Source organism: Phalangium opilio, unplaced genomic scaffold (assembly GCF_054372755.1).
Source record: "Phalangium opilio isolate 3A_F unplaced genomic scaffold, DU_Popi_V2 ptg000209l_1, whole genome shotgun sequence".
NCBI lineage: Eukaryota > Metazoa > Arthropoda > Arachnida > Opiliones > Phalangiidae > Phalangium > Phalangium opilio.
The window spans coordinates 321,026-340,178 of record NW_028324217.1 but is presented as its reverse complement, the minus strand read 5'-3'; the positions used below and the strand labels follow the sequence as shown (position 1 = coordinate 340,178).

The following is a 19,153-nucleotide window of genomic DNA, read 5'->3' as shown; positions in this document are numbered from 1 at the left end:
ATTGAATAGTTTTTTCGCGCGGTTTCGGGACGGATTCGCCGTGACGCAGCGCGTGCTTCTTTAACTCGTTACTATAATTGAAACCTTTACCGCATTGATCGCATTTAAATCGTTTCTCACGCGCGTGAGTGAATAAATGTTGCCGTAGACTTTGGCTATACAGAAAGCGTTTTCCACAATTTTCGCAAACGTAAGGTTTATCTTCGCTATGCGAAAGCGAGTGTTTTCGCAAGCTGGTCTTATTGGTGAAGGCTTTTCCGCAAACGGTGCAGAGAAAAGGCGTGGCCGTCGCATGAGTGACGGAATGTTGCTTGAGATTCTTTTCGAAGCAAAAGCTTTTTCCACAAACTTCGCAGACGAACGGTTTCTCTCCACCGTGCTGAATTCCGTGAGCCTTCAACTCCGACGCGTAATTAAAACCCCTTCCACACAGATCGCAAACGAAAGGTTTAACACCAGTGTGAGTTAATTCGTGACGCGTCAAATTTTCGCGTCGCGGAAAAGATCTACCACACGCTTCGCATTTATACGATTTAGCGCAAACGAGATTCGAAGTATGTTTCTCGTAATTTACTTTTCTGTAGAAAACTTTGCGACATCGTTGGCATACGTAAGTGGTTCCGTGACACTCTTGCACGTGCTCACTCATCAATTTCTAATCGGGGTTAATTTCAAGAGCGTTAGTTACGGAAAAATAATTATTTTACTAGAAATGCTTAAGGTTCAAAGGTCAACTATATTATATACAAAAAATTCGATTAGCTAAAGTTATTGTTGGAATTGATTATAATTCGCGGAGGGAGTTGCCCCCATTGACGGTTGTCCGTAGCTACCAAAATTAAAATAATTGGGGCCGGTGTAATCAGCGAATGATTTCGGTTCGTCTACAGCGGCCTCTTCTTCTATTATTGATGGTTGTTCGGCTATTGATTTCTTCCTAGGTTTTCTACGAGATGTTTCGCCGGTATGCACTCGTTTGTGATCACTCAAATTACACTTGACGGAGAAGGCTTTGTCACAAATGTCACACTGATAAGGCTTTTCGCCCGTGTGAGTGCGAGAGTGATCTGTTAAGTGATTTTGAAGCCTGAATCGTTTGGGGCAGAGTTCGCATTTATACGGCTTCTCGCCAGTGTGCGTTCGAGTGTGCTGAATTAAAGAACCGGAAGTGGAAAAACGTTTGGGGCAAAATTTGCACGCGTAGGGTCTCTCTCCGGTGTGACTGCGAATGTGCGCGTCTAGACTGGCTTTATGAGCGTACGCTTTCGAGCATATTTCGCAGATAAAAGGTTTTTCGCCCGTATGACTTAGCAAGTGCGATTTTAATCCCCTCCTATCGTAGTAATGTTTTGGACAGAGTTGACATTGGAAGCGTTTGTCACTCGTCCGACGTTTCTGTCCAGTGTGAGTTCGTAAGTGTTCCGTTAACGACCCCCTTAAGACGAAATTTTTGTCGCAAAGTTGGCATTGGTAAGCTCGGACCCCCTCGTGAGTTAAAGCGTGAGTTTGCAACGAATACCGCGTGCAGTAACCTTTTCCGCAGACGCGACATTTGTGCGTTTTATCGTCAGTGTGAGTTTGAGCGTGATTCTTCAAATGCCAAAGACGACCGAAAGATTTTCCGCAAACGTTGCACAAAAACGGTTTAAGACCAGTATGGATGACAGAGTGATTTTTTAAAGTGTTATTGTGAGTAAAGCATTTTCCGCAATCCTGGCATTTGTAAGGTTTTTTGCCAGCGTGGATTACTTTGTGATTTAGGAGATTCGCCAAGCATTTAAATCCGTTGCCACAAACTTCGCAAACGTAATCTCTGGGCTTCGGATTCGCGTGGTTTTTCATGTGTTCTCGCAGCCATTTCTAATGTAAATTAAAGTAATATTTGGCGTGAAATTAATACATCATCTATACTTAAATGCTTAAGGTATCCCAGACAACCCGCTACGTCACTAATTAATTACGTAAGGGAAGACTTATCACGTCAATTCTAAGTTTAATCAACTTTAAAAGACAATATACAATAGGAATTATTTCAAATCACAGATTCGCGTAATTTTCAGAGTGCACTAATGCTGGATTTCCATATCCGTAATTAAAATAATTAACTTCCGAATAATTGGCATCTTCCGCCGGTTCAACCGGGGTGGGTTTTTTTCTCAGTTTATTCCCGCGTAACTTCCTGTCGGCAGGAGCACTTCCGGTATGAGTTCTCGCGTGAGATACCAAATTTCCCTTTAACGGAAAAGACTTGTGACATATTTGGCATTCGAAAGGCTTCTCTCCCGTATGCGTACGCGTATGAGCCATTAAATTAGCGCTTCTGTTAAATTTTTTATCGCAAAATTGGCATTGATATGTTATGGTGGAGGGAGTTTTAATTTTTTTCCTTCGCGTGGTGGTACCATCGTGAACGCGGATATGTTCGACCAAGTTTCCTTTTTGACTAAAGGCCTTATCGCAAATATCGCACTTGAACGGTTTCTCGCCGGTATGAGTGCGCCTGTGAAGTACTAACTGGTGACGCGTAACGAAACGCCGATCGCAAAATTCGCACGGAAGTAATTTCTCTCCGGTATGAGCGATACGCGCGTGTTCCGTCAGTCTATTCTTAATCGCGAAGGCTTTATCGCAAAACTGGCATTTATAAGGGGTCTCCCCGGTATGTTGTCTCTCGTGGGCCACCAATTTCGTCGCCTGACTAAAGGATTTCTGACAAATTTTACACTGATAAGGTTTAAGACCGCTATGCGATCGAAGGTGTTGACTCAAGTGCGATTTTTGTCCGAAACGTTTATCGCATAATTGACATTGGTAAGGCTTTTCACCAGTGTGACTACGAGAGTGAACCTTCAAGGCATTGGCGTCAAAAAAGGACTTGGCGCAAACTGGGCATTTGTAGGGTCTAACACCCGAATGAATTCGCGTGTGCAGCGTCAAATACGACTTCGAAACGAAACTCTTTCCGCATAATTCGCATTGAAACAGCTTCTCGCTGGGTTTCTGTTCGCCGTGAATTCGCATATGATGCGACAACGTCCCCGATTGTCCGAAACTCTTGCCGCATCGTTCGCATTGATAAGGTCGTTCTCCGGTGTGAGTGACGGAGTGCGTTTTTAATTTATCGCGAGTCAGGAAGCATTTTCCGCAGACTTGACATTTGTGTGGTTTATCGCCCGTGTGACCACGAATGTGTTTGCGTAACGCGCTGCTTCTAGAAAACGATTTTCCGCAAGTCTCGCAACGATAAGCTTTCCAGTCGCTATGAACGACGACGTGTTGCTTCAAATCTTTCTTGCAGGTAAAGCCCTTCTTGCAAACGGAGCAGGAGTAAGGTCGCTCGCCCGTATGCGTCCGCTCGTGTATTACGAGGCTCGACTTGTATTTGAAATCGCGATGACATAATTGGCAAACGAAGGATTTCTTATCTCCAGTACCACGTGTTTTATCTTCGCCTTGGCTTAAACTTTCCTAGTCATTGATTGCAAGTGGACGCCAGTTAAGAATGGTAACTATGGCCGCGCTTCCACACCAAAAATGCTTAAAAATTACCCCCAAGATAATCAAGGTTTTATAAACCATTTTTTAGATAACTGTTTAACAGAATATATACGTTTATTAGGAAGTAATTGCAATATCGTTAATTATGCTAATTGTATAATCCCGATTCTCAGGAACGTAATTATTATTATAATAAATTTAAGCAATAAACTCTTCATAAGCAGCATCAAAATATTTATCTCGGAAATTTTCCTGAGTTGGAGCGTTAGTTTCTTCGATATCTTTGGATTCTTTGGATGCGGAATTATGGCAATCTACATTCTTTTTAACTCTAGTTCTTGTTTTCTTTTCGCCAACGTGAACGGCTCGAACATGCTCCATCAAGACGTCTCGGGTCATATAATTTTTGGGGCACAAATGGCACTGGTAGGGCCGTTCGCCCGTATGAATCCGAATATGTCTGGTTAAATGACCTTTCTGATAAAACCTCTTTTCACAATACTGGCATTGATTCGGTTTCTCGCCAGTATGGGACAAGGCGTGTCGTTTCAAATGCGGTTTTTTCCCGAAACGTTTCTGACAAATTTCGCATTTAAACGGTTTCTCAACGCCATCACCGTGGACAGTTTGTTCGTGAGAGGTCAGGTAACGTTTGTAAGCGAATTTCTTCCCACATAAATGGCATTGATAATCTTCGCCAAATGGGGTTTCGTGGATGACAGCGTGAGATTGTAAGCCAGGCAAGGTTTGGAAACGTTTCAAGCATTCTCCGCATTCGAAAGGTCTTTCGCCCGTATGTTGCCGCGAGTGATTTTGAAGGTGACATCTTTGCGCGAATGACCTGGCGCAAAATTGACATTGAAAAGGTAAGACGCCTTCGTGTTTAGTCAACCGATGGTTTTTTAAGATTGAATTTCTTGGTAAAAGCTTTCCCGCAAACTTCGCAGACAAAAGGTCTTTCATCGCTATGGGTTGACGCGTGTCTATCTAGTCGGTATTGACTGACGAATCCCTTGCCGCATTGTTCACACTGAAAAGGCCTTTCCCCAGTGTGAGTGCGAACGTGGACAATTAAACTGTTCGCGTAACCAAAAGCTTTCCCGCATATTTCGCAAACGAGGTTCTTTCGTCTAGCTTTTCCGCCGTGGATATTTTCCACGTGATCGTGAAGGCCTTTCTGTATTAAGATAGACCGGGGGAGGGGGGCGCTTTATTAACTTTCAAACTACTTCTTAACTCCAAATTTCACACACTAAAAATGCTTAATAATAATCTAGCAGTTTGTTAATTTTAAATCAGGGTTAATTAAAATGGAAGGCTAACCAGAATTATTGCAAGACGCTACGTTATGGGCACGCGACTTAATTCAAATGAAGTACATACTCCTTCAGCGGCTTAGCTAGCTCTATATGCTTTAGAGATTGACAAACCAAGCGGCTGAGAGAATACATATTCTTTAATTACGATAAACACAAAGGTATTTTTAAAATTCAGATAATTCTAATTCCACCGCGTCTTGGTCATAAAGTTCTTGTAGGCTATCGACGGCTTCTTCCACTTCGAGCGTTTTAGTGTTTTTCCGCGTTGTTTTCCGTTTGCTACGTGGTTCGCCGGTATGAATGCGCTTGTGTTCGTTTAAATTAGCCCGTACGGTGAAGGCCTTATCGCAAACGTCGCACTTGTAAGGTCGTTCGCCCGTATGAATCCGAATGTGCCTGGTTAAGTGACCTTTCTGATAAAACCTCTTTTCGCAATACTGGCATTGATTCGGTTTCTCGCCAGTGTGCGACAAGGCGTGTCGTTTCAAATGCGGTTTTTTACCGAAACGTTTCTGACAAATTTCGCATTTAAACGGTTTCTCAACGCCATCACCGCCATCACCGCCTTCGTGTTTAGTCAGCCGATGGTTTTTAAGAATGAATTTCTTCGTAAAAGCTTTCCCGCAAACTTCGCAGACAAAAGGTCTTTCATCGCTATGTGTTGACGCGTGTCTATCTAGTCGGTATTGACTGACGAATCCCTTGCCGCATTGTTCGCACTGAAAAGGCCTTTCCCCAGTATGAGTGCGAACGTGGACGATTAAACTGTTCGCGTAACCAAAAGCTTTCCCGCATATTTCGCAAACGAGGTTCTTTCGTCTAGCTTTTCCGCCGTGGATATTTTCCACGTGATCGTGAAGGCCTTTCTGTATTAAGATACGGGGAGGGGGGCGCTTTATTAACTTTCAAACTATTTTATTAACTCCAAATTTCACACACTAAAAATGCTTAATAATAAGCTAGCAGTTTGTTAATTAAAATGGAAGGCTAACCAGAATTATTGCAAGACGCTACGTTATGGGCACGCGACTTATTTCATACGAAGTACATACTCCTTCAGCGGCTTAGCTCGCTCTATATGCTTTAGAGATTGACATACCAAGCGGCTGAGGGAATACATATTCTTTAATTACGATAAATACAGAAAGGGATTTTTAAAATTCAGATAATTCTAATTCGACCGCGTCTTGGTCATAAAGTTCTTGTAGGCTATCGACGGCTTCTTCCACTTCGAGCGTTTTAGTGTTTTTCCGCGTTGTTTTCCGTTTACGACGAGGTTCGCCGGTATGAATGCGCTTGTGCTCGTTCAAATTAGCCCGTATGGTGAAGGCCTTATCGCAAACGTCGCACTTGTAAGGTCGTTCGCCCGTATGGGTCCGTTCATGGACTACTAAATGGGGTTGTTGACGACACCGCTTATCGCAATATCTGCACTGAAACGGTCTCTCGCCCGTATGACTGAGCTTGTGGCAAACGAGTTTATTTTGATATAAGAAGCGTTTCTGGCAAATATCGCATTGAAAGGGTTTGACGCCGGTATGAGTAAATAGGTGCCGATCCAATTTGGATTTCAGCGAAAAGTTTCTTCCGCAATAGTGGCAATTGTGGGGTTTGTCGGCTGACGGGACGCTTCCGGGTTTGTGGCAAACGTGCCTTCTAAGGAACGACTTAACCTTGGAACGTTTGCCGCAATGTTCGCATTGAAAGGGTTTCGTTTTGTCGTCCGGGTTAGGAGCGTGTCGCGCAAAATTGTGTTCGCTCAGAGACTTCATTAAGGCGAATTCTTTTCCGCATTTTTCGCATTGGAAGGGTTTTTCGCCCGTGTGGGAACGCCCGTGGTCGACCAGTTGAACGCGTTGAGCGAAACCCTTACCGCATAACTCGCAGACGAACGGTTTAACGTCGCTATGTAAATGGGAGTGCCTTTTCAAACGAAATTCCGAGATGAACCCTTTCCCACAATGTTCGCACTGGAACGGTCTCTCATTCGTGTGAATCCGCTGATGGATAACCAGCTGGTTCTTACTAGCGAATGATTTGCCGCAAATTTCACACGTGATAAGTTTACGTCTCGGTTTTCCCAGGTGAGTGTACTCCATGTGCCATTTCAAATTCGTCTGTATAGACGTTACGTAAAATTAAAAATAATAAAAGTGAACGGATTCTATTAGCAGATTTCACACACTAAAAACACTTTCCCAAAAGCTAAACTAAATATTTCAATAAATTTATTAATATTTGCATTCGCATTTACAATTTAGAGGTTCGTATAAATTCGGTCAAGTCCCTGCTCGGCGTAATTAAAATAAGTCATATCCAAATATTCCGTTTGATTTACAGCGTTATCGCGTTGGTTTTTCCGCCGCGTGGCTTTTGCGCGTCTACCGCGAGAGGGCTCTCCCGTATGAATGCGTTTATGCTCGTTTAAATTAACCTTCAAAGCGAAAGCCTTGGAGCAGATTTGGCATTTGAAAGGTCTTTCGCCGGTGTGAGTGCGTTCGTGAACCACCAAATGAGGTTGTTGACGAAAGCGTTTCGAGCAGTATTTACACTGAAACGGTCTCTCGCCCGTATGACTTAGCGTGTGTCGATCGAGAGCCTGTTTCACGGCGAAACCTTTCTGGCAAATTCCGCATTCGAACGGTTTTACCGCGCTATGAAACCGTTTATGAGCCTCTAAGGTCGACTTGAAAGGGAAACCCTTCTTACATATATCGCATTCGAAGGTCTTTTCACCCGTATGAGTTCGACGGTGGTATATTAAACCCCCTTTTTGCTTAAAACATTTCAGGCACAGTTCGCATTGATACATTTTCTCCTCATTATCAACGCCGCCTTTAACACTACCAGCGTGAGTCAAAATATGGTTTCGCAAACTTTTCTTTAGCCTGAAAGGTTTTCCGCAGTATTCGCACTGAAAAGGTTTTTCGCCGGTATGAATTAGCGCGTGACGTTCGAGTTCGTCGCGTCGCTGAAAACCTTTTCCGCAAACATCGCATACGTTGGGATATTTTCCGCCGTGGTGGGATTGGGCGTGGTTTTTAAGAGTGTCTTTCATGGTATAAGCTTTTCCGCAAACGTCGCAGACGTAAGGCTTGTCTTTCGTGTGAGTAGACGCGTGTCTGTCTAAACGGAATTTACTGACGAATCCTTTCCCACATTGTTCGCATTGAAAAGGTCTTTCACCCGTGTGAGTGCGAACGTGAACTTGTAAATGATCCGAACCGGTGAAAGCTTTCCCGCATATTTGACAAAGACATTTTTTCGGTCTGGGTTTTCCTTCGTGAATGGCTTCCACGTGAGTTCTTAGTACGATCTGCGATCGAATTTACGTTTTCTTAAGTTAATTTTAAGTCTACTTTTCTTAATGATTTCACACACTAAAAATGCTTCAGACCGCCTCTGAAATTGAAAATTTTACTAATCTATTGAAATCTCAAAAGCTTTAATACTTTATTTATAAACCAAAAAAGAATTAAGTTGCAAAACGATAATTAATCTACGAGAGTTTATAAAATGAGAGTACGTTCGTATCAATCATAGTTAAAATAAGGAATTTCATCAACGGCGCTAGCTTTTTCAATTTTCTTTCGCGATTCTCTTAATTTCCTTAGAGTGGGAAGCCCGGCGTGAATTCGTTTGTGTTCGTCCAAATTATCCTTAAGAGAAAAGGCTTTGTCGCAAAGATCGCACTGATACGGTCGTTCACCGGTATGAGTGCGAATATGATGCACCAAATGCGATTGCTGTCGAAACCGTTTCTCGCAGTAATCGCAACCGTACGGCTTCTCACCCGTATGAATGCGTTTGTGTCTGGCCAGACCCCCTTCTTGCCTGAAACGTTTATGACATTCTTGGCATTCGAAAGGCTTCTCACCGGTATGACATCGTCGATGGATGTTTAACCTAGCTTTTAAGGCGAAATGTTTTCCGCAGTATTCGCACTGAAACGGTTTTTCTTTACTAATACTAGAGTTTTCGGGTTTAGCGCCTTCGGTGTGGATTAAAATATGGTCTCTTAAATTCGAGCCGTATCTAAAGTGTTTGCCGCAGTATTCGCATTGGTACAATTTCGCCACTCTCCGTGTGCCGGCGGAATGTAATTTCGCGTGACGTTCCAGCTCGTCGGCTTTCGCGAAACCTTTTCCGCAAATTTCGCATTGGTTGGGAAAGAGATCGGCGTGCTGAGATCGCGTGTGGTTTTTAAGCGTGTCTTTCATGGTATAAGCTTTTCCGCAAAGGTCGCAAACGTAAGGTTTGGCCTTGGTGTGAGTGGATATGTGCCTATGTAAACGGAATTTACTAATGAATCCTTTCCCGCATTGTTCGCATTGGAACGGTCGTTCGCCAGTGTGAGTGCGAATGTGAATTTGTAAATGATCCAAACAGGTGAAAGCCTTTTGGCAAAATTGACAAACGCATTTCTTGGGTCTCGGTATCCCTTGGTGAACGTTTAGAACGTGAGTTTTTAGAACGACCTGTAAGAGTGTTTCATTTACCCTTCATTTAATTTAAATCTAAATTAATTTAAGTTCGATTTCACACACTAGTAATGCTTAAGGGCCTCAAAGTTTCCCAAAAGTAATCCAGTATTTATTGGGCATTAACAATTACAAAGCTATGTTTATAAAGGAACTTAAAAGTTTTCCGGTGGCATATATTCGGGTGTGACCGCGTTAATGGGCGGGGCCTGGGTCCCGTAATTGAAATAAGCGATATCATTGAACTGCTCGGGTTCGTCCATGACGGCGGAAACCATTTGAGCTCTTTGTTTGGCTTCTCTTAGTTTCCGTCGCGTTGGCAACCCGGAATGAATTCTCTTATGTTCTTGCAAGTTAACTTTGAGCGAGAAAGCCTTGTCGCAAACGTCGCACGGGTAAGGCCGTTCGCCGGTGTGCGTTCGCACGTGCTGCACCAGATGCGTATTTTGGCGAAAGCTTTTCTCGCAGTAAACGCAATGATAAGGCTTTTCTCCCGTATGAGTTCGCTCGTGTTTTATCAGACCGGATTGTTGACGGAAACGTTTGCGACAAACGGGGCATTCGAAAGGCTTCTCGCCCGTATGAGACCGTTTATGAATATCTAGAACCGATTTGACGGTGAATTTACGCTCGCATTGGTCGCACTTGTACGGTCTTTCGCCCGTATGCATACGATTGTGCGTGATAAAGGCGCTTTGATGCCTGAAACTTTTTCCGCAATATTCGCATTGGTATATTTTTCCGTCGCCGTCAAACGAAGTTGGCGTTTCGAATTTGAGACCGGAATCCTTGTGCATTTTAGAGTGATTAATGAAACTGGTTTTGAGCCTGAATCGCTTTCCGCATTGTTCGCAACCGTACGGGTTTTCACCCGTGTGAAGACTGACGTGACTTAATAAGGCGTCGCGATTGGCGTAACCTTTTCCGCAAAATTCGCATTGGTTGGGAAAGTACCCGTCGTGCGTTCTGGCGTGATTTTTAAGAACGTCTTTTTTAGTGTAGGCTTTTCCGCAAACGTGACAAACAAAGGGTTTCGCGTTCGTGTGAGTCGAGGCGTGTCTATCTAAGCGGAATTTACTGACGAATCCTTTTCCGCATATTTCGCATTGAAAAGGTCTTTCGCCCGTGTGACCTCTAACGTGTATGACCAGTTGGTCCGTACTACCAAAGGCTTTCGCGCAATAATCGCAGACGTGAACTTTGGGTCTGACTTTTCCTTGGTGAACGCGTTCCACGTGACCTTGCAGATTCAGCTGTTGGCATATTACGTCATTTTATTAAGAACCCGAAGTTTAGTCGTCGTGACTAAATAGATTTCACACACTAAAAATGCTCGAGTTAACGAAATTACCGATTCATTTTAAAAACAAGCCCAGGCACTCAAGTTATGGAAGAAGTGAAAACAATTTTCATAACTCACGAAATATATTTACAGGTAAATTGTTTGTACAAAGTTATTCAGAACAGAGAAAACTAATTTCACCTATTGAGATAATATAATGGGGATTTTGATTATTTCACCTCAAGTAGAACAGCTAGGATTTTTTCCTGGGTTTCCTAGGTTTTGGGGGCTCCCCTCTATGAATACGCTCATGCTCCTTCAAATTATACAATTTCGTGAAAGCCTTCTGGCATTGTTCGCATTGAAAGGGTCGTTCACCCGTATGGCTACGCTCGTGAACTATCAAGTGACTTTTCTGTCGAAAGCTTTTAAGGCAGGTTTCGCATTGATAAGGCTTCTCGCCGGTATGACTCAAAATGTGTCGACCCAGCGCCTGTCTTCCCACAAAACCTTTCGAGCAGAGGTGGCATTTGAAAGGTTTGTCCTCGCTATGAATTTTTTGGTGAGCGTTTAATTGCCAATTAGAGGCGAAGCGTTTTTCGCAAATAAGGCACGGGTAACGACAATTACTTTCGTGAACTTGAGCGTGATTCTTTAAAACGTTTTTATCTCTAAAGCGTTTTCCGCAAAGTTCGCATTGATAAGGACGTTCCTCTTTATGGCGACGAATGTGAAAGGTAAGTTTATACATCGAAACGAAGGCTTCACCGCAGGTTTCGCATTGGTAGGGTCGAAGCCCAGCGTGATCACGAGTGTGAAATTCTAAAGTCTCCTTTTTCGCGAAGGATTTACCGCAAATCTGGCAGAGAAAACGCTTAGCGCCGGTGTGAACTAGCGCGTGATTCCTTAAGGCGTAAGGCTTAGCGAAAGCCTTATGGCATTGTTCGCATTGGAAGGGTTTCTCGCCCGTGTGGCTTCGCTCGTGCACGATCAACTGGGACATGTATTGAAATTTTTTGCCGCAAATGCAAACGTTTTTTTTCCTAGGACCTTTCCCTTCGTGTATACTTTCAACGTGAATTCTCAGACAACGCTAAAAATATTTATAGTCTCGATTAAAAAGGCGTGTTTAATTTAGATTTTGCGTTTCGCACACTAAAAATGCTTAAAAAGCCGCCATGGATAATAACTTAAGTGCTACAAATGTGAGAGTTACGAGCCTCCAAAGTTTAGTGTAATGCTATTCCTATGGAGTGGGTTGTTTGTTTACGTTTTGCTTAAATACTCGGCCCCTGTTTGTACTAGCACTAAGTTGGATGGGGGACAAATTGGACTATAACATACTCAAAGGACATCCCCGTATCTCTAGTAGAAACAGAGTTACGAGCCTCCAAAGTTTATTTTCAAAAATCAAAAGTAAACTAATAACAATAAGTGAGTCAAAAATAAGTTGACGACGATATTGAGGTAGCCTCAAGTTTAAAGTATCTTTGTATGGGGAGCAAAGAGGACTATAACATATCCAAAGGAGATCCCCGTAGCTCTACTAGAACAAGAGTTATGGGCCTCCAAAGTTCAGCGTCAAAAATCATAAGTAACATGATAACAATAAGTGAGACGATACCAAACGTTGACGAACATTTTGCTTAATTTCTCGGCCCCTGTTCGTCGTAGCCCTAAGTTCTTAGTATGGTTGGATGGGGGACAAATTGGACTATAACATACTCAAAGGACATCCCCGTATCTCTAGTAGAACCAGAGTTACGAGCCTCCAAAGTTTAGTGTAATGCTATTCCTATGGAGGGAGTTGTTTGTTTACGTTTTGCTTAATTACCCGGCCCCTGTTTGTCGTAGCCCTAAGTGTTTAGTATGGGTGGATGGGGGACAAATTGGACTATAACATACTCAAAGGACATCCCCGTATCTCTAGTAGAACCAGAGTTACGAGCCTCCAAAGTTTAGTGTAATGCTATTCCTATGGAGGGAGTTGTTTGTTTACGTTTTGCTTAATTACCCGGCCCCTGTTTGTCGTAGCCCTAAGTGTTTAGTATGGGTGGATGGGGGACAAATTGGACTATAACATACTCAAAGGACATCCCCGCATCTCTAGTAGAACCAGAGCATGGTTCGTATTTAATTTACATCCAAAATCCCTAACTTTTCCAGGTTATCCCTGACCAAATTTTCGCAATATCCCTGACCATTTTAAGGTATTTACCAGAGCCCAATTTTCACACCTGGCTCATATTTAGCATTACTCGAAGCATGGTTTGATATACCAAACAAAATCCCTGACATATCCCTGACTTTTTAGGAAAAACTTTTAAATCCCTGACTTATTCCCCTATTTTCCATATCCCTGACTTATCCAGGTTCCGTACAAACCCTGTAACAAGGAAAAGAAATTGCAGTAATACAAAAATGCACCTACCTATTTAGAATAAAGTAGGCCCTAGGAATCGAGTAAAAAAACCACTTAAAGTAGAACCGGATCTTTATTATTTTTACCACGAGTAACTTATCATTCGTAGGTAAGACGCGATTCTTATTTCGAGTCGCGTTCATACTTATTAGAGACCGGTAAAATTCCCCGTATTTTCTTCGTAACCGTAAGTAAAATAAACAACATCACCGGTTTCCTCAATAACATTCTCATTTTTTGCTTCAACTTTAGGCTGATCTAAATCGCTTTCCGACACGGTTTTTTTGGCGGATTTTTTCCCGGTATATTTCCGCTGTCTTTTGCGCGTCGGTTCGCCCCTGTGCATTCGTTCGTGAGCGGTTAGATTTCCTTTCATGCCGAAGCCCTTTCCGCATACCGTGCACTCGTACGGTTTTTCGCCAGTATGAGTGCGCTCGTGAACATCCACGTGATTTTTCTGAGCGAATCGCGTTTCGCAAAAACGACACTTGTACGGTTTCTCGCCGGTATGCGATCGCTTATGGCGTTTCAAATGAGAAGTATTGGCAAACTTTTTACCGCAAAATTCGCACGTTGTCAGGTTCTCACCGGTGTGCATTCGCATATGCGTTTCTAAAGTGCGCTTTACGGCGTAACTTTTATCGCAATACTTGCAATTGTAACTTAGGGTGCCGTCGGATTGAACTATTTCTAAGGCTCGATGAACGACATCGACGTGTTTCCTAAGAACGGCTTTTTGTCGAAACTGTCGATCGCAAATATGGCATTGAAAAGGTCGTTCACCGGTATGCGTTAAAGTATGCTGTCGCTTTTTATCGGGCGTATGAAAGCGTTTTTCGCAGAAGTCGCAGGCGTACGGCCGAACACCGGAATGTATTTGCATGTGCAACTTAAAGGCGTTATCGCGTTTGAATGATTTTCCGCAGAGCGTACAAAGATAGGGGGCGACGGCTTTATGCATGACGGAATGCTTATTCAGAGCGGAACTATTGCGAAAACCTTTTCCGCACACTTCGCATACGTAGGGCTTATCTTCCGTGTGAATTGTCCGGTGAATTCTGAGAGACTGGTACGTGGCTAAGGTTCGACCGCATATTTCGCAAACCAACGAACTTCGCTCTTTACCCGAGTGCCGAAATCGCACGTGAAGTTTCAGAGATCCCTGCGTTATTTACAATATTAAGCGTTAGTTATTTATGGTCGCGGTTTACGGATTTTCACACTAAAATGCTTAAGGAACCAAAATGAAAACAATATATTTGTATCCAAATTATAGTACAAAAAAATTCAGAAATTTAAAATTTATATTTAGTCCGCTTTGTGCAATTTCTCGTGCGATGTCAAATTGCCTTTCACGGCGAAGCTCTTTCCGCAAACGCAACATACGAAAGGTCTTTCGCCAGTGTGAGTGCGCTCGTGAACGTCCACGTGATTTTTCTGCGCGAATCTCGTGTCGCAAAAACGGCATTTGTACGGTTTTTCGCCCGTATGCGAACGAGAATGGGTATTCAAATGCGAAGTATTTAAAAAGGTCTTTCCACAGATGTGGCACGCGTATACTTTGCCGGTGGTGTGAGTGCGCAAGTGCATGTACCAACTGCCCTTAACGGTGTAGCTCTTATCGCAAAATTGGCATTGATATATTTCCCCGCTTAGATTGGGTCTGACACCGTTATGAATCACTTTGACGTGTCGCGTCAGGGAAGTTTTCTGTCGAAATGACACGTCACATAAATCGCATTTGAAAGGTCGTTCGCCCGTATGCGTCAACGTGTGCGATTTCAACTTTTCATTCGTGTTAAAGGATTTATCGCAGAACTCGCAATGAAAGGGTTTGACATAGGCGTGAGTTTGCTGGTGGTTTTTTAAATTGTGCGAGCGCGTGAAAGTTTTTCCACAAACGAGGCAAGAGTAGGGCCTAAGTCCTTTATGCATGACGGCGTGCTTTTCTAAACCGTAGCGATTGCGAAAACTTTTTCCGCAGTCTTCGCAACTGAAAGGTTTCTTGTCCGTGTGAATAAGAACGTGCAAGTTTAGGTTTTGTAAACTCGTTAAGCCTTTGCCGCATATTTCGCAATCGAACGTCTTGCGATTCTCCCCCGAGGGTGGTTGTTGTGGAGGCGTGCTCACGGAGGGACCCGGAAAATTTAAAATTTCCTTAGAATATATAAAGACTAACTTACTGAATCTACTCCCCCATATTTTCAATGTAGAATTTCACACAAAAATGCTTAAGACCCCACAATGTCGCCCCATTAAAATTTTCAATAAATATGTAATTCCCAAAAGTTGATTTTATTTTGAACAATTCATTGATAACAAGTTATTATTTCGTTTGTTAAATTTTAATTAAAAGTGTGTCGCGTAATTAGAGGAAGGAGGAGGCGGTTGCAAGGCCGGATGTCCGTATCCAAAATTATAGTAAATAACGTCATTATTTTCCGCGAATTGTTTAACTACAGCAGCCTCGGCCGCGACTTCGTTAGTCGTAGTTTTAACGGCGGCGGAATTTCCCCTTTTCCGTCGCGTTTTCTCCCCATTATGAACGCTGCGAACGTGATCGTTTAAATTTCCTTTCATAGCGAAGGATTTTTGACAGACGTCACATTTAAAAGGTCTTTCGCCGGTATGGGTGCGCGTATGCGTTTCTAAATGCGGTTTCTGCGCGAAACGTTTTTCACAAAATTTACATTGAAACGGTTTCTCGCCCGTATGAGTTAACTTATGTCGTGCCAAATTACTTTTCAACGGAAAACGCCTCTGACAAATTTCGCATTCGAAAGGTTTTTCGCCCGTGTGACTTCGCGCGTGAATCTTCAAATAATTTCGGTCGGTAAAACTTTTTCCGCATTGATCGCATTGAAATGGCTTTTCGCCCGTGTGAGTTCTAACGTGAAGTTTCAAGTTAATCTTATTAACGTAACGTTTTTGGCATATTTCACATTGAAAGGGTTTTTCACCTATGTTCGAGGCCGAAGAGTTTGGATCACCAGAGTGGCAAAACATGTGTTTGGCCAATCCTCCGCTTTGAGCGAAACCCTTTCCACATAACTCGCATTGAAAAGGCTTCTCTCCCGTATGGGTTACCATGTGCTGACGCACTTTATCAGGCGTGCGAAAACATTTTCCGCAGAGTTGACATTTATGAGGTTTAATACCGGAATGGGCTTCCATGTGCCCTTTCAAGGCATTAGCGCGGACGAAGGACTTTCCACACAGCGTGCAAAGGTACTTTTTGACCCCGGAATGCGTCACTAAATGATTGATTAGATTACTCTGATTTCCGAAACCTTTTCCGCACGTTTCGCATTGATACGGTTTTTCGCCCGTATGCGTCCGCCTATGAATTACGAGATGTCGAATTTGGGCAAAGGCTTTTCCACATATTTCGCACACATTCGTTTTTAAGTTGTCTCCGTCCGTGTGATATCTCGTGTGTTTTTGCAGCGCTTTCTACGTGCATTAGTTACGTGTTAATGTATTTTAAAGTTAGATAAGACCCCGGAGTTTCCACACTAGAAATGCTTCAAAGTCCACCACGCGCAACGCGAATAAAATAATTACGTCAGAATCTACAGTACCTTTCTTTAATTTTAATATGTGAAATATTGCGATCATTTTTACATAAATCTATTTGAAGCGCGTCTAAAATTGTGGGTAGCTTCCGGTGGGAGCCATTGGGGCGTGGCCATAAGCGTAATAGGGATAATTAATGGGGTTAACTTCGGTAGCTATTGGAAATGTTTTGTCTCGAGATGGAGTTTCAACAATAACGCTCGTTTCTTGATAAGTTTGGGGATTCGATTCTTGTTGCAACTGCAACTGTTTTTGTAGTTCGCGCTCTTTCCTGGCTTTTCTACGAGACACTCCGGTATGAACGCGCATATGCTCGGACAAATGCGGTTTTTGCACGAAGGTTTTTCGGCAAATATCGCATTGGTAAGGCCTTTCGCCCGTATGAGTGCGAACGTGAACCGCCATTTGAAAAGAATGCGCGAAGTTCTTTTCGCAGTACGCGCATTGATACGGTTTCTCGCCGGTGTGCGTGCGAATGTGTCGCACTAATTGCTGTTTCAGCGGAAATCGCTTATCGCACGATTCGCACTGATACGGTTTCTCGGCCAAATGACTGCGAGCGTGTTGCGATAAATGTTTCTTAAAGGCGAAACTCTTTCCGCATTGCTCGCATTGAAAAGGCTTCTCGCCCGTGTGGGTTCGAGTGTGATGAGCTAAAATGCTGGCGGTACTAAAACTCTTGTCGCATAATTCGCATGGAAACGGTTTCGACTCGACGTGAGTTCGTTTATGCTTAGTCAGATTCTCTTTCAAGGGGAAACTTTTACCGCAAACCTCGCATTGATAAGGTTTTTCGCCCGTATGAGTTACTCCGTGACGGTTTAATTTATCGCGACTGGCGAATCCTTTTCCGCAGAGTTGGCATTTATGGGGTTTGATACCGGAGTGTGATCGAATGTGAGTTAACAAATGTCCGCTATCACCGAAAGACTTTCCGCAAATCGTGCAAAGATAGGGTTTCAATCCAGTGTGAACGACGGAATGTTTCCTTAAACTACTCTGATTGGAGAAGCTCTTGCCGCAGACCTCGCATCGATAAGGCTTTTCACCCGTGTGAACTCGCGTGTGAACCTTCAAGTTGTGCGCGTAGGTAAACCCTTGGCCACATACTTCGCAAACGAAGGCTTTCGGCTTGCTCGTTTGCACGTGATTTCGCATGTGACGTTGAAAACTTTCCTAAAGTAATTCGTAGGCATGCGTTAAAACTAGCGATAATATTTTGCGATTCTACGCGATTCCCACACTAGAAATGCTTGAAGAATAAATTAAGGTCAAGAAAATCGAATTTATTCACAACTGAGTGTAATTGCCCGGTGGTGGCGCCATTAAAGGTGGTTGATACCCAAAATACATATTGTAATTGACATCATTATAGTCCGCGTAATCGGGTAACGGTGGTGCCGCCGACGTCGGCTGAATTTCCGTCGACGTATTCGTTTCGGCGACGGAACGGGTAGCGAATTCGCCGCGCGGTTTTCTACCCCTAGTTTTCGCGTCACCCGGGGCGGGGTTCGCCGTGGCGATCTTAACCGGTTGACAGCGCGCGTGAGTTTTTAAATGATACTTTCTAGAAAATCTTCGATCGCATATTTCGCAATGAAAAGGTTTTTCGCCATTATGAATGACCATGGTGTGTTGTCTGACGCCCCTTCGATTAGCGAAGCCCATTCCGCAAACTTGGCATTTGTGAGGTTTGATTCCTTCGTGAGCTCGTTTGTGAGCCAACAAATGCGCGATTTGTTTGAAGGATTTTCCGCAAGTGGTGCAGAGGTAGGCTTTGACTCCCGTGTGAGTGGCGGTATGCTGTTGCAGCACGTGATAATACGTGAAACGATTTCCGCAAATCTGGCATTCGTAAGGCTTCTCTCCCGTGTGAATTCGTTTGTGAACTCGAAGATTGCAAATCTTGGCGAAACCTTTTCCGCATATTTCGCAAACGACCGATTTCTTTTCTTCGTGCGTTTTCACGTGTTCTTTCAGACCTTTCTACGTAAAACCAAGGGACTCGAGTCAGACTGACCTTTACCGCCCGCCAACCCTTAATAGATTTCCACATAAATGCTTAAAGACCCCACCCCTCTATAAAAAGAATTGAACCGAAAATTTAATTCAGCGGAATATTTATTGCGAATAAAATTCAAATAAAATTCAAAGCAAGCGCGACAAAGTCTAAAATTAAGCGTATGAATGTTCGAGTTCAAACTGAAAGAAATGGGGAACAATAACTTCAACAGAAGCGGGTGATGTTTTATCCACAGTTGTGGAGTCCTCAATTTCGACGACATCAATGGTGCTTGGGGTGGATGGCCCTTTTCTCGAGTTCTTTTTAATCCCGAGGTGAACGCTACGCTTGTGATCGGTTAAAATCTGTTTGTGAGCGTAAGTTTTGTCGCAAATATCGCATTTAAAGGGTCGCTCACCGGTATGAGTTCGCGTATGAGCCACCAAATGATTTTGCAAAGTGAACCGTTTTTCGCAGAACTTACAAGCGAAGGGCTTTTCCCCCGTATGGGTTCTCGTATGGGATATTAAGGAACCGTTTTGACGGAAACGTTTGGGACAATATTTACATTCG

At 43.3% G+C, this 19,153-nt stretch overlaps 2 protein-coding genes across 2 annotated transcripts in view; both read right to left on the bottom strand.

Moving 5' to 3' along the window:
• Positions 1–19,153, bottom strand: part of LOC149618081 (uncharacterized) — a 138,792-nt gene that overhangs the window by 54,816 nt on the left and 64,823 nt on the right. The window lies entirely within an intron of this gene.
• On the bottom strand, positions 1,974–4,986 carry LOC149618084 (uncharacterized). Its single transcript, XM_089855727.1, has 2 exons — positions 3,700–4,986; positions 1,974–3,468 (listed from the first exon to the last, which is right to left on the bottom strand). The coding sequence occupies exons 1-2, from the start codon at positions 4,459–4,461 to the stop codon at positions 2,038–2,040; spliced, it is 2,193 nt and encodes a 730-aa protein (XP_089711853.1). The 5' UTR covers positions 4,462–4,986; the 3' UTR covers positions 1,974–2,037.

Coding starts and splice junctions, on each gene's coding strand:
- LOC149618084 (XM_089855727.1), bottom strand. CDS start 4,461: ATGAAAGACCTTTTGTCTGCGAAGTTTGCGGGAAAGCTTTTACCAAGA. Junction 3,469..3,699: donor CTTATGAAGAGTTTATTGCT/TAAATTTATTAT, acceptor ATCAATGACTAG/GAAAGTTTAAGCCAAGGCGA.